Consider the following 15,724-nt stretch of genomic DNA (forward strand, 5'->3'; position numbering starts at 1 on the left):
CTTTCCATACTTTGAGTATTGTGGATAGTGCTGCTATAAACATGGGGGTGCATGTGTCCCTTTGAAACAGCACACCTGTATTCCGTGGATAAATGCCTCATAGTGCAATTGCTGGGTGGTAGGGTAGTTCTATTTTTAGTTTTTTGAGGAACCTCCATATTGTTTTCCAGAGTGGCTGCACCAGTTTGCATTCCCACAGCATTGAGAATCTTAAACTGTGTAGTTTACTCTCCAGAGCTGTGATGTTGAGCCCTACTGGACTTTTGCCCTTCCTGGTTTTTTCAGTCTGTGCATCAGCAGATTCACTTGAGAGGGCTTGGTATTAGTACTGTTCACTCTTGTTTGGGTGGGTTTTTCGTGTGTGTGTGTGTGTGTTTGTGTGTGTGTGTGTGTGTGTGTGTGTGTGTGTGTGTGTGTGTGTGTGTTTTAATTAAAATCCTCAGTTTGTTCTTCACTGCCTCTTCCCCTGTGCCTCTCCAGCTGAGTTTTTCTGGTTTTCTGTTCTTCACTTGGCCAAAGCTGAGCTGTTCTTTTCTGTACTTCTGTTGTTTAATGAAGCAAATGTATTTCAGAGTACATCTGTGGGTATATGTTCTCCCAGCTGCTTCGCAGCCAGACCCCTGCAGTCTTACCCAACAGTCCCTAGTCCCTTTTTCAGGATTACTGCATCAATATATGCACTCCAGTCTGTCCACAGACCCCAAAATAAGCTCCTCATACCAGCGAATTCTTGTTGCATTTTTCTCTGCTTCTGAAGAGTCCTTCCTGTGTTTTGTTCTCACTACCACCCACTTACTTTTTAGCATCCAAATAACATTTTCCCAACTTTAGGGGAAAAAAAAGTTATGTTGTGGAAAATAGGGGCAGCACTAAAAAAAGGGAAAGAAGAGACATTGCACCCAGATATGATCCAGAGACTTCCCAGTATCTGATACCATCCTGCTCCAGCAATAATGTGAAGTAACTAAGTTGATCCCTTTATAAGCGTTCTGATTACTTTCCTCAGAGCGGATGGTGATGCCCTTGTCCATACGAGCATAAATGTATGCTATTCTGGTCAAAGAAACTATTCTATCAGACAGTGTCTATCGTTAAACAAAGGATGGCTTTCAATCTTGCTACTTTTATTTTGGCCACATTATAGCATTTATGTTTTTACACAGTCACCGATAATTTTAATGTGGTAAATCGGTAGAGGCCCTGCAACTATTTCTAAATGACCAGGCCTAATTAAAATGTAGATATGTAAGTAGTCTGGGTTAAACAGACTGCCTAGTAAACTTGACTCATCCTTCAGAAAACCCATCTCAACTATCACTATGTCTGTGAAGCCTGCCTTGACATTCACAGGAAAGTGATGCTTTTCCTCACAAGCAGAGCACCAACTCTTCAAGGGCATTTTCTCCAAGTTCCAAGGTCCTTACACCCTCACCTCTTCTGTAGATGGTAGCTGTCTCTTGCTGTTGTCTCTGGATTAATTTAGTGTTAAACACTGGCTCTTCTAGTCCTCTACTACCTCAGAAAGGAATTCCCTGTGGTAAATACCCTCTTTTTGGACTACCTAGTGTAGTCCACTGGACCCTAACTAATGAGTACTTGGTAGCAGGGGAACTCCAAAGAAACAGACCCTCAGAGATAGCGTATTTCCAGCAAGGGACATAACAGACTTTTAAGAATATGAGACGAACACCCGGCCCTTTGGGATTCCTCAGGCTACAGAACCAGCAGGGAAAGAAGCGGTTACTCAACTAACTGAGGTAACTGATCCCAATTGCCAAGGAAAAATTGACTGCTGCTACAGAATGGGTTCAGAGAGGGCTGTATTTGGAACCCAGGGAATTCTCTGGGGGATGCCTCCTGATATTCTTATGAACAAAAATAGACTGTGTAGTTGAGGGGCGCCTGGCTGTCTCAGCAGAGCATGCAGCTCTTGATTTCAGGGTTGTGAGTTTGGGCCCCTATATTCGGGTAGAGTTTACTTAATATAAATAAATCCATAAATAGTAGTTTGAACATTAAGTTCTTTTTTTTTTTTTTTCAACGTTTTTTATTTATTTTTGGGACAGAGAGAGACAGAGCATGAACGGGGGAGGGGCAGAGAGAGAGGGAGACACAGAATCGGAAACAGGCTCCAGGCTCCGAGCCATCAGCCCAGAGCCTGACGCAGGGCTCGAACTCACGGACCGCGAGATCGTGACCTGGCTGAAGTCGGACGCTTAACCGACTGCGCCACCCAGGCGCCCCGAACATTAAGTTCTTAAGGAATTGTGATATCAGTAGAATAGGTCTTAATATCACTCAGAGAGAGATACAGTTGCTGTTGGGACTGTGCTTTTCCCTTTTGGGGGAGAGGAGAAAAGTGCCTTCATTTGTTTATAAAGGATAATTCCAACTTATTCAATGGAACCTTGAAAAATAGTTATCGTTTTATAGAAGTTCACACATGTGTACTAAAAGCCGAAAGGATGAGCTGGACTATTTGATCTCTCTCAACTCAAAATTTGCCGCCTTTTTTTTTTTTTTTTAATATTTTTATTTATTTTTGAGAGCGTGCGTGCATGAGTGGGGGAGGGGCAGAAAGAGAGAGGGAGACACAGAATCTGAAACAGGCTCCGGGCTCAGAGCTGTGAGCACAGAGCCTGACGCAGGGCCCGAACTCGGAAACGGCGAGATCATGACCTGAGCCAAAGTGGAATGCTTAACCGACTGCGCCACCCAGGCACCCCTCAAAACACCTTCTTAAACTCTGATGCTGGGTCTCAGGTTTTACTAACCTCATTCCTCAGGCTTTTGCTACACTGGATTGTTAGATTCTGCCTTCGTGGAGGATGGAGGGGTGCAGGCGAGTCTGGGTTTTTATCTATCACCATTGTTTCTGCAAATAGTAGTTGTCTCCAGCAGCAGTGGTTGGCTCCAGGCTGCAGCATTCTTGATGTCTTTTGGCATAACCAGAACCAGGCCCATCACACTCCTCAGAAACAGCAGTGGCAGGGGTGGGATGGCCATTACCCTCAGAGGTCTCACTAGACAGCTCTGGAGGCTGAGTCTCTAAGATAAGGTTCAGATAACTTCACCTTTTGTAACCTCAGCCTTGGGAGTGGTAGCATCCTCCTACAGTATGAGTTGCATCAGGGTTTTTACTTTTTCTGCCTTCCATTCCCCATGTAATCATTTCCCTGTAGTTAATTTCTTGTTTGAAATATATAATGTGGTTTCCATTTTCCTAAGTCCTAACTCACAGTGTATATTCTTATTTCATCAAGTATATTTTTGTGTCTTTAAGGAATGTTTAAAATTTTTCCATTTCTTGGTTTTAAACACTTTTTATGAATTCCTGGGCATTTTCTTTGTTGCTATTATATAGTCTTCCATAATTTTTAATGAACTGGTTGGTGTTTGCATAATTGCATTGACTTAGATTATTTTTTTCCTAATGCTGTATTGAATTCTGGTACTTGCATACCTAGGAAACTTGAATACCTAGTTGGTAGACCTAGGAAACTTTAAGAGAATTGTAAGTCAAATAGAAGTAGTTTATTTATATCTCTTCCCTTTCAATTCTTAACATTTCTAATTTATTTCTCTTAATTGTTTTGGCTGATCCCTCCAGTACATCCTTTCTTGTCCCTTGTCCCTGACATGTCATTGTTTCTCTGTTAAGTAAGGTACTAGCTTAGGAGTGAGATAGATATGTTTTTTGGTGGGGGGGAGGGTGAGATAAATGTTTTTATCATATCAAGGAAGTGTTCATTGATTCCTGTTTTGTTTTGTTGTCCTAAGATTAGATATTGAATCTTCCCAAATATCTAGCATCTGTGGAAAATGATCATGTAACTTTCCTTTTGGATCTGTTAATAGAATGAGTTATGTTAATTGGTTGATTACCCAATTTTAAACCATCTTTCCATTCTTAGAGTAAGCCCTACTGAATCATGTTATATTATTGTGTTCTGTTTGATTCTGTTGCTATTATTTTATTTAGGATTTTTACTTCAAAATTTATAACTGGTATGTGTGTGTGTGTGTGTGTGTGTGTATACAGTCATTTTACATAATGACTATATAGGCATTTTATAAAAATAATTTGATAGTTGTCCATTTTCTTTTTTCTCTGGAACAGCTTGAATAGTTTGAAACTATTTGTTCCTTACAAATATGATACGATTTATTTGTGGGGCCTCATTTATTTTTCAGGTAGCTCTTTCATGACCTTGTTTCTTCTACAGAGTGGATTTGTTTAGGTTTTTAAAAATCTTTTCTGGGATCAGTTTTGATAAATTTATTTTCAGAGAAAAATTACCCACTGCTTTCAGTTTTTCAAACATTATTTGCATAAAGTTATACAAAAAAATCTCTTAGTGATTTTTTTCAGGTGTACAACATAATTTCATATATGTATATTTTGTGAAATGATCACTATAGTAAGTGTAATTATTAGTCAACCTTCATCACTACACAGTTAATAGATTTTTTTTCTTATGAGAACTTTTAAGATCTACTCTCTTAGCAACTTTCAAATATACAATACAGTATTGTTAACTGTAGTCATCATCTATACATTACATCCCCAGAACTTACTTATTTTATAATTAGAAGTTTGTACCTTTTGATCACCTTGACCCATTTTACTTGCCCCTACTCCGTTTCTTGGCAACTACCAATCTGTTCTGTTTATGAGTTCATTTTTTGTTTTTGTTGTTTTTAGATTCCACATATAAGTGAGATAATACACTATTTGTCTTTCTCTAACTTATTTCACTTAACATAATGCTATCAAGATCTATCCATATTGTTGCACATGTCAGGATTTTCTTTTTTAATAATTTTTAAAATGCTTATTTATTTTCGAGAGAGAGAGGGACAGAGCACAAGCAGGGGAGGGGCAGATAAAGAGGGAGACACAGAATCTTAAGCAGGCACCAGGCTCTGAGCTGTCAGCCCAGAGCCTGATGCAGGGCTTGAATTCATGAATCATGAGATGACCTGAGCTGAAGCTGGACGCTTAACTGACTGAGCCACTCAGGCACCTCAGGATTTCCTTTAATGGCTGAGTTTACACACACACACACACACACACACACACACACACACACTCACACACACACACACACACACACACACACACACAATTTCTTTATCCATTGATGGACACTTGGGTTATTTCCATGTCTTGGCTATTCTAAACAATGCTGCAGTGAAAATGGGGGTGTGGATATGTTTTTGAATTAAGAGTTTTTGTTCCCTTCAAAACAAAAGTGGAATTACTGGTAATCATATGTTAGTTGTAATTTACATTTTTTTGAGGTCCCTCCACACTGTTTTCCACAGTGGCTGCACCAGTTTTCATTCCCACCAACAGTACAAAAGGGTTCCCTTTTCTCCACACCCTTGCCAACCCTTGTTATTGTTTGTCTTTTTGATGACAGCCATTTTAACAGGTGTGATGTAATATCTCGTGGTTTTGACTGGCATTTCCCTGATGAGTGATGCTGAGCACCTTTTCATGTACCTGTTGACCATCTGTATGTCTTTGGACAATGTCAATTCAGATCCTCTGCTCACTTTTTATGGTATTGTTTGGTTTTTTTGTTTGTTTTGTTAATTGAGTTGTAGGAGTTCTTTATGTATTTTGGATATTAACTCCTTATCAGATATATAATTTGTAAATATTTTCTTCTATTCACTATGTTGCCTTTTCATTTTGTTGGTTGTTTACTTTGCTGTACAGAAGCTTTTTAGCTTTATGTATTCCAATTTGTTGTATTTTTGCTTTTGCGGCCTTTGGTTTTGGTGTCAGATCCAAAAAATCATTGCTGAGACTGAGGACAAGGAACATACTGCCTAAGTTTTCTTTTAAGTGTTTTATCATTTTGGGTGTTCATGTTCAAGTATTTAATCCATTTTGTGTTAATTTTGTGTAAATTATATGGAAGATACTGGTCCAGCTTTGCTCTTTTGCATGTGGCTCTCTAGTTTCCCCAGCAGCATTTATTGCAGAGACTATCCCTTTCCCACTGTATGTTCTTGGCTCTTTTGTCATAAATTAATTGGCCATATGTGGGAAGGTTTATTTCCAGGCTATTTTATTCCATTGGTTTCTGTGTCTCTTTTTATGCTAATACCATATTATTTGGATTGCTATAGTTTTGTAATATAGTTTGAAATCAGGGTGTGTTATGCCTCCAAGTTTCTTCTTTCTTCAGTTATTCTTTCCCAAGGCTGCTTTGGCCATTTGGGGTCTTTTGCGGTTCCATACATATTTTAGGACTTTTTGTTTTATTTCTGTGCAAAATGCCATTGGAGTTTTGTGAGGCATTGCATTGAATCTGTACATTGGCTCTGGGTAGTATGAACATTTTAACAATACTAATTCTGCTAATCCATGAGCCTGGAATACCTTTCCATTTGTTTGTGTCTTCTTCAATTTCTTTCAGTGATATTTTAAAAATTAATTTTAAGAGAAAGTGAGAGAGAGTGTGTGAGTGGGAGAGGGGCAGAGAGAGGGAGAGGGAGACTCCCAAGCAGGCTCCGTGCTGTCAGTGCAGAGCCCGATGTGGGGTTTGAACCCCTAAAGATCACGACCTGAGCTGAAGTCAAGAGTCAGATACTCAACCAACTGAGTCACTCAGGTGCCCCTCATTGATATTTTTTTAGATTCCTTATTTCTTCATTATTTCTCCCATTGTAACTTCTTACTTTGTATGTTTATACTTTCTCTCTTTTATTCCATTTGTTGGCTAATGGTTTCTTTCCACTGATTTATTTTTTTCCCCCTACGGATCTTTTCAAGGAACCAGCCTTTTTATTTATTTATACAGCTTTGTGTTTGCCACTCACTAATTCTGTTTTCATCTTTATTTCTTATTTGTTGTTTTCCTATTTATTGTTCTTTTCCAACTTTTTGAGTTACATGCTAAAATCAATTTCTTTTCAGTCTTGGTTTTTGTTGATAAATTTAAGGCTACTGATTTTCCTCTGGCATTTGACTTTAATCTCATAGATTCTCCTATATACTGTTTTTATTGTTTTTATAAGAATTCTACGGTTTCATTTTGTAGTTCCCATTTGATTCAAGAATTAATAGTTTAAAATCTTGGTTAAGTAATGTTTTTATTTTCTGATTTCCTTAGAACATTTTTATTATGTTGCTTTCAGATAATTTTTTCTGTATTAACCAGTTTTTGGAATTTATTGAGGCTGTTTGTGCTCCAGTATGTGATCATTTTTCATGAATGGGTTTTTAAAAAGCAGATGTATATTCTTACAGAGTTAAATATATATAACTGTAAGATCACCTTATTCATTTTGTTTGAGTTTTATCCTCTTATTTTTCCTTATTTATCCCTTTATTTAAAAAATAATTCTTTTTTTAAGAGAATTTTTAAGAAAGAGTGTGTTGAGTAGGGGGAGGGGCAGGGAGAGAGAGAATCCCATGCAGCCTCTTTGCTGCCCGTGTAGAGCCCTACATAGGTAGGCTCAGTTTCACGAATGATGAGATCATGACCTCAGCCGATACCAGGAGTCAAATGCTCAACCAACTGAGCCACCCAGATACCCCTGTTTCTCCTTTTGTAAGTTTAGTAGTCCATACCTTATGGAAGTTGATGTTATATTATTTGGTGCATGGATAACCATAACTATTAAAATTGATGTTATCATTATAAAGTGGCCTTCATCTCATTTACAGCTTTATGTCTAGGATTCTACATTGACTTATATTCAGTTGTGTCCTCTGATATCTTTTGCTTGTCTATTAAAAATTTTTTTTAATGTTTATTTTTGAGAGACATAGCATGGGCGGGGGAGGGGTAGAGAGACAGAGGGAGACACAGAATCCAAAGCAGGCTCCAGGCTCTGAGCTGTTAGTACAGAGCCCAACACAGGGCTTGAACTTACAAACTCTGAGATCATGACCTGAGCCACAGCTGGATGCTTAACTGACTGAGCCACCCAGGCGTACCCCATCTTTTGCTTGCCTATTTAGACCTTTGCCTATGGTTTTATATTGAATTTCTCTGAGTCACTTTGTTTTATGTATATATTTTAGGATATAGCATAGAACTGGGTGTTGCTTTGTGATTCAATCTGAAAATGTTTTTCTTTTTAAGTACATTAAACTTAGTTGCTTTTACTGATATGTCAGACATACCTGGTCACAGTTACATCATACCGTTTTATGTTACATTTTATTTTATTTTATTTTTTATTTATTTACTTATTTTTTTAAATTTTCATTTATTTTTGAGACAGAGACAGAGCATGAAAGGGGGGAGGGTCAGAGAGAGAGGGAGACACAGAATCCAAGCAGGCTCCAGGCTCCAGGCTCCGAGCTGTCAGCAGAGCCCGACGCGGGGCTCGAACTCACAAACTGTGAGATCATGACCTGAGCCAAAGTCAGATGCTTAACCGACTAAGCCACCCAGGTGCCCCTATGTTACATTTTAAATTTTTTACCATGTGTTATATTTTATTTTCATTTTTGTTTTGATTATTCTGCTCTTAGGAATGTACATATTTTTATTTTCATGGTTTGTTTTTATTCTTTCTTTCTTTCTTTTTTTTTTTAATACTACCCGAGTCCTCTTTTTCCTGCTTTGGTTCCCTCAACTAGAAATCAAATTCAACAAGAAAATTAGCTTGTAGTTCCAACTATATTTAAATCTTATTACCACATTTCGTTGTATCTGAGAGATGGAGTCTACTGTTAGACACACCATTATTTATGTACCACTTAGGAAAGAAAGGCTGCCAATTACAATGTGATACACTATCAACCATAAGACATATCTTGATTTTAGAGATGTTAAAATGTGAAAAGAAAATATGTTTTAAAGTCCATGAAATAGTATCTTATTGTTTATTACAGTATTTTTAAATATGCTAAAATTTATTCTTATTGGTTATTAACTCTAAATGATAATTCTCTTTTTAAAAATTTTGTTTATTTATTTTGAGATAGAGAAAGAGTGTGAGCAAGGGCAGGGCAGAGAGAGAGAGGGAGATGGAGAATCTCAAGTAGGCTCCACGCTCACTGGGGAGCCCGATGTGGGTCTCCATCTCATGACCATGAGATCATGACCTGAGCTGAAATCAAGAGTCAGACGCTTAACTGATGGAGCCACCCAGGCGTTCCTACATGAATTCTTTAACTTTGAGCTATTGTATATGAACCACTCCATCAGTGTTTTCTACTTTATACCTTCTCTCTCCCTTCTTCCTTTTTGCAAAATTTCTCCGATCATCTTTTGGTTGGCTGAAACTGATATTCTTATAGAACCCTCAGGAATACAACATTATTCTGAGTTGTTGCACGTTGAAAACTCTTTGAGCCTGTACGTTGGAAACACAGTTGTGCTCCAAATAAATATGCTTGGCTTACATTTTCTTTCCTTGCATGTATTGTGGGTACTGTTCTGTCGACGTATGGTGTTGAATGTTGTCATGCTAACCTGGTTTTCCTTTTCTTGGAAGTCCAGATTTTTTTTTTTAACGTGTATTTATTTTTGAGACAGAGAGAGACAGAGCATGAATGGGGGAGGGGCAGAGAGAGAGGGAGACACAGAATCGGAAACAGGCTCCAGGCTCTGAGCGGTCAGCCCAGAGTCCAACGCGAGGCTCAAACTCACGGATCGCGAGATCGTGACCTGAGCTGAAGTCGGACGCTTAACCGACTGAGCCACCCAGGCGCCCCTTGGAAGTCCAGGTTTTACCTGGATGAGTCTCATGTTCATTCGAGGTGATTTCCCACAGGTACACAGTATGTCTTTCAATTTACATCATCTTTTATTTCAGAAATGGTTTACTGAATTATAATTTTGTTTTTAAAAGAATCTCACAATTAGGGGAAAGTTACAAAAACTTTTTCTTTCCTTTGAAGTATTTGAAGTTGCCAACATGAATGCCCCAGTGTCCCTGATCACATCAATCTGTATTTCCTGCTTACAAGGACGTTTTCCTTTATAATCGCAGCACAACCATCAGAGTCAGAAGATTGATACTGATAGATGATTATCTTGTAGTGCTGAGTCCCCCCATTCAAATTTGCCACTTGTCCAGGATTAGGCACTGTATTTACTTGTCTGTCTTTTAATCTCATTCATTCTGGTATCGTTCCTCTGCTTTCCCATGGCTTGTCATGTTGACCATGACACTTTTAAAGAATACAGGCCAGTTATCTTGCAGAACGTCCCTCAGTTTCGTGTGATACTTTGTCATGTTCTACATTTTTGGCAGAAATGGTACAGAAGTGATGCTGTTGTCTCTTAGCATCTTATTGGCTGGTGTATGGTTTCAGTTTTTCCCCATACTGATTAAGGCAGTATCTGCCAGATTCCTTCACCCTGACATATTCTTTTTCTTTTGGTAAGTAATATGTATTTTGTGGAGAGGTATGGAAAAATTCCATTCTCCCTCTGATTTTTATCCATGTATATGTTTAGATGAGTATGAACTCATGGAATCCTTTGTTATTCAATGGGCTATACATTATTATTCATTATAGCGCTTAAATATTTCCAGATTTGGCCAGTGGGAGCCCCTCAAACCTGACTCTTGTGTTCTTTGAACAGATCTTCATTATTCTTACAGCACTTTCACTTTCTGGCTCAACAAGATATTCTAGATTCATGTTGTATCTTCCAACCCTAGAATTAACCGTATCTCCAAGGGGCCCTCATTCCTTTTAGAAGAGAATGGTATTTGGAAACCAAGATCTAGATTTACTTCTAGATTTCTCAGTGGACAGATAGAGCTATAGAACACACACACACACACAGAGACACACACAGACACACACACCTGTAATTCTAATCCAACACCACAAGGTTCATTTTAACCCTCAACCTTTCCCTTTTGTAACTCTCTTATCTCACAATGAGAAACCTCACTCCAGTGTATGTACAGCTGACAGCTGCACAATGCAGGGGTCAGGGGTGCTGACCCCAGTGCAGGTGAAAATGCATGTGTAACTTTCAACTCCCTAAAAACTTAACAACTAATAGCCTACCATTGATTGAAGTCTTAACTGATCCCATAAACAGTCGATTAAAACATATTCTGTATATATATTATATACTATGTTGTTACAGTAGAGTAAGCTAGAGAAAACAAAATGTTACTGAGAAAAATCATAAGGCAGAGAAAATACACTCACAGGAAGTACTGTACCATATTTATGGAAAAAAAACCTCACATATAACTGGACTTGTGAAGTTCAAACCTGTGTTGTTCAAAAACATGGTCCTTGAGTAACACAAGTTTGAACTGTGTGGGCCTACTTATACATGGATTTTTTTCCTGTACTGTAAACATAACCCCTGCATTGTTCAAGGTTCAACTGTATAAAACATGAATGATGATTACAAGAGAAAAATTATCATCTCAAAAGAGTATACTCACTAAACCCTGCGTGATAATCCCACAGTGACTGTACAGCTGTAGGACCAAAGTATCTGTCTGAGAGCACCAATAAAAGAAGTAGCACATAGGGGTGCCTGGGTGGCTCAGTCGGTTAAGTGGCCAACTTTGGGTCAGGCATGATCTTGTGGTTCATGAGTTCAAGCCCTGCGTTGGGCTCTGTGCTGATAACTCAGAGCCTGGAGCCTGCTTCGGATTCTGTGTCTCCTTCCCGCCCCCACCCCACCCCGCCCCTACCTCATCTCTCTCTCTCTCTCAAAAATAAATAAACATTTAAAAAAAAGAGGTAGCATGTAGAATTGAAATAATTTGTTATAAACAACAACAGCTAGATTTGGGGAGAAATTTTCGGAGTTGGCAATTAGTGCTGTAAAGAAAGCAAATAATTTCAATACTTAATCAGAACTTTTTTTTTTTGTAAGCACATTTCTAATAAAGCTATCTTTACGAGAAAGTTAAAATCTTACATTTTCATCAAAGTCTTCTCTTCTGGCTTGCTCAGCCAAATCGCCTTTCATACTAAGAATATAAAATAAAATAAAGATCAGAGACCTATGACAGTAGAAAGGGAAAATAAAGTATGATCAGCTCTATAGTAAGGATCTGAATTGCATTTCTGGTCTTTCTGATAACACTCATTATTTGGAAAGTGTCATTAATAGAAATTCTCCAGAGTGTCACATCTCTAGCTATAAAATAATGTTTGTAGTCTGTGCCACTGCCAGAGGTCTGGGTTTGGGAAGCATTTGGACACCAAAGTGATTGAATAAATAAATGTAAGTGTATCCTTAAATATTTTGTGTAAAAATGTTTTTATTTTCATAGCTAAGTGAATGCACTTAATGTAGACTAACAGTTTTTCTTCCCTTCTCAGGGGGACTTTATTCTCCTGTTCAGCTTTCTGTTAAAGTTCTTTCTGAGTGGCACAGCACGCTTTATATTAATTTTTCATTAGCTGAGCTTGGAGCCTCCTGGCGCTCTCAGAATTAGGAGGCCCTAGTGGATGATGTATTGACAACATATTTAGAATAAGCACTTGGGGTGGTGGCTGTTTTACAATCAAAACCTTACTCTCATTGCAAGTTTCTCATATAATGTACAGTTTTAAATGGCAAATTAAAATTTTAAGCCATCTTACCCTTTATCGTCTTCATCCTTTTGAGGTTTCTTTAGTCTAAGTTTTTCAAGAGCATTGTTGTAACTCTGGACATAATTAAAAATAGTTTAAAAGTTCATCAAAAATACATCCTGTATTAATTAAAAAATTTTTTTAAATGTTTATTTATTTTTGAGAGAGACAGAGACAGAATGTGAGTGGGTTAGGGGCAGAGAGAGGGGGAGAGACAGAATTCGAAGCAGGCTCTAGGCTCTGAGTTGTTAGCATAGAGCCCGACGTGGGGCTCGAACTCACGAGCTGTGAGATCATGACCTGAGCCGAAGTCGGACGCTCAACTGACTGAGCCACCCAGGCACCCCTATGTGCTACTTCCTGTCTCTTGATTTCAGCTCAGGTCATGATCTCATGGTTGGTGAGTTTGAAACCCCATGCTGGGCTCTGCGCTGACAGCACAGAGCCAGCTTGGGATTCTCTGTCCCCTCCCTCTCTGTCCCTCCCCCACTCATGCGTGCGCACTCTATCTCTCTCAAAATAAATAAACTTTAAAAGAAATACGGAGGGAATGCTATGATTTCTTTCACTTTGTCACCACTTATGTTTTCTGCCTACTGGTGAAAAAGAGAAAGGGGTTCTCTTGTGGGCATCACACTTGAACTTGAAAAAAAAATCTTTAAAAAGTTTTATTAACATGTATTGCATTTAATGATGTAAACACTTTAATGCACATAACCAACATCATAGTGAAGAGATAAAAGATGAAAAAACCTACAATTAAGCTCACTGGGGGACATATTAATGGTTTCCTTTTACAGATACGTTGTTGGACCGAGTTTTGAAACTCCACTAGCCTCATGGCCATTAGGACTTTTTCTGTGTGAAGTGATGTGGTTAGAGCCATGGATGTGCAGAGATGAGCAAGATTGTACACCTGTGACTACTAACCATGCAAGTGAGGTAGGTGTTGAGAGGACAGGGGCGATACCACTGTCAGGGAGAATAGTATGTCAGGGAGGGATTGGAGGGGGGCGGCAGGTGACCTGAGCAGAGGCCCAGAGGGGAGAGCCAGTGATGGTAAACAACACTGTGTGGGGTGCGTGGGTGGCTCAGTCAGTTAAGGGTCGGACCTCGGCTCAGGTCAGGATCTCATGGTTCGTGAGTTTGAGCCCTGCATTGGGCTCTCTGCTGACAGCTCAGAGCCTAGAGCCTGCTTTGGATTCTGTGTATCCCTCTCTCTCTGCCCCACCCCTGCTTGCACTCTGTCTCTGTCTCTCAAAAATGAATAAACGTGGGGCGCCTGGGTGGCGCAGTCGGTTAACCGTCCGACTTCAGCCAGGTCACGATCTTGCGGTCCGTGAGTTCGAGCCCCGCGTCAGGCTCTGGGCTGATGGCTCGGAGCCTGGAGCCTGTTTCCGATTCTGTGTCTCCCTCTCTCTCTGCCCCTCCCCCGTTCATGCTCTGTCTCTCTCTGTCCCAAAAATAAAAAAAATTAAAAAAAAATGAATAAACGTTAAAAAAAAATTTAAACAGCACAGTGCTCAAAACACTAGCTGGGACACAGTGCTATTGAGTAGAGGCATCCACCCAATTCTTTGGCTAAATAATTTGGACTTATTTTGACAGGCCCAGAGAGACTGAAGAATTTTGAGTAGAGAAGTGATATCAGAGCTGGATAGGCACAGGAGAGGGGCCATAAGATGTTGCTATAGAAGATGTTCCTACACAGGAGGCTCGGTGAAAAGTACTGAGGGGCCCCACTCCGGTGGTGGCAGTTAGAATTCAACATGGCCTGGATTTCACAAATGTGAACAAAAACTGCAGAGATGAACTTTACACACAGGCCGTGGCAACCAACCATATGAGGCAAAGGGAGTAAAAAAATTCAAGGCTTTTAAGCCTGGAGCGACTGTTCCTGTTGCCATTAACAGAAACAGGAAAATGAGGAAGATAAGGCACATGGAGTTCTGAGTTTAGATTGTCTATAGAAATTTACTAGCATCTAAATTGAAATTTTTGGAGGGAAGAGATAGTTTTATTATAAAACCCAACAGAGCTTTGCGTTTAGTAAACAGCTCAGTTGCTATTTGATATACTGAAATAATTTTGGCCACCTTTTTAAAGCAGAAGGAAATCTCACTTCTCTGGTAGTGACATAATACAGATATGAGCAAGACTGGACCAAAACAGAAAACAAAACAAACCCACCCCCAACCCAAAAACCCACCACTGCTTGGGGTTTAAAGTACAGGAGTAAAAAGTGAACAAGATTTGTCTTAGAATTCTAAATAGGAAAAGAAGTAGACATACCTTTTTAATCATTTCACCAAGTTCAAAATCTGGCCTTCTGCCTATTGAATAATCAGCTTTCACTTCAGAATAGGTATCGTTAATAATTGCCAAGAACATGTTCTGGGAAGAAATAGTCACAAAAATAATTATTTCCATAAAGATTTAATGTAAATGTTACTGACTCTGATGACTGCTGGGATTTGTAAAATTAGATTTAAAATTTTTAAAGTAGTTCATATGCTCAGTAATAGAGAAATGCCTATGCAGACTGTAACACAGCAGAATGGGAAATGTATAATGTGTGGATATAGGCAAATAAGTTTATGGCAAATGAGAAAAACAATGTATAATAATGCATATGAACTGGATACTAATGCATATATATATATGTAGATATATATATGTAGATAGATATATATGTAGATAAATATATTAACTGATCAACATTGAATATCAGACAAAAACAGAATAATGTAATTATATGTTCATTAGAGTGGTTTTTGTTTTTTGTTTTTACTTGCTCCCATATTTAAAGTTAGTTTTTATTAAACATAAGAGTATCACATTCGTACATATGCTGTTCTCTCTGGCACCACTGCCAGAGGAAGACAGCAGTCTTTACAACCATTGTCAGAGTCAGGAAGCAGGGTGGTAGAGACAGCTGTTAACTTAAAACCTCTCACAGCTCAGACAGATTCTACTTCCCTCTATATGGCCACAACTATCCAGTCTTTGCTGCTATAAGGGACCCACTGTAGCCCTTCTTGATTCCATCAAAAGAAAGGCTTTTACCGGAGGCAGGTGGCCTGGTGGTATGGGAAAGCTAAATCTTAGTGCTGAGGAAACAGGAACCTCTCCTCCACTTACTGGCCTTAGTGTAGGAGGAGAATGGGAAAATCCTCAGGC

General features: G+C 39.0%; 1 protein-coding gene and 1 long non-coding RNA gene across 4 annotated transcripts in view; one reads left to right on the forward strand and one right to left on the reverse strand.

Moving 5' to 3' along the window:
• PKD2L2 (polycystin 2 like 2, transient receptor potential cation channel) overlaps positions 1–15,724 on the reverse strand; it is a 46,221-nt gene that overhangs the window by 5,227 nt on the left and 25,270 nt on the right. For all 3 annotated transcript variants that reach the window (XM_058735738.1, XM_058735727.1, XM_058735717.1), the window contains 3 exons: positions 14,837–14,938; positions 12,554–12,618; positions 11,883–11,934 (listed from right to left, as the gene is read on the reverse strand). In XM_058735738.1, coding sequence (XP_058591721.1) covers positions 11,883–11,934; positions 12,554–12,618; positions 14,837–14,938 — 219 coding nt within the window. The remainder of the gene's footprint in view (positions 1–11,882; positions 11,935–12,553; positions 12,619–14,836; positions 14,939–15,724) is intronic.
• On the forward strand, positions 1,104–13,819 carry LOC131515173 (uncharacterized). The gene is made up of 2 exons (XR_009263494.1): positions 1,104–2,003; positions 2,238–13,819. It is a non-coding gene; the product is annotated as an uncharacterized LOC131515173 (long non-coding RNA).

The sequence above is a fragment of the Neofelis nebulosa genome, chromosome 1 (assembly GCF_028018385.1).
Source record: "Neofelis nebulosa isolate mNeoNeb1 chromosome 1, mNeoNeb1.pri, whole genome shotgun sequence".
NCBI lineage: Eukaryota > Metazoa > Chordata > Mammalia > Carnivora > Felidae > Neofelis > Neofelis nebulosa.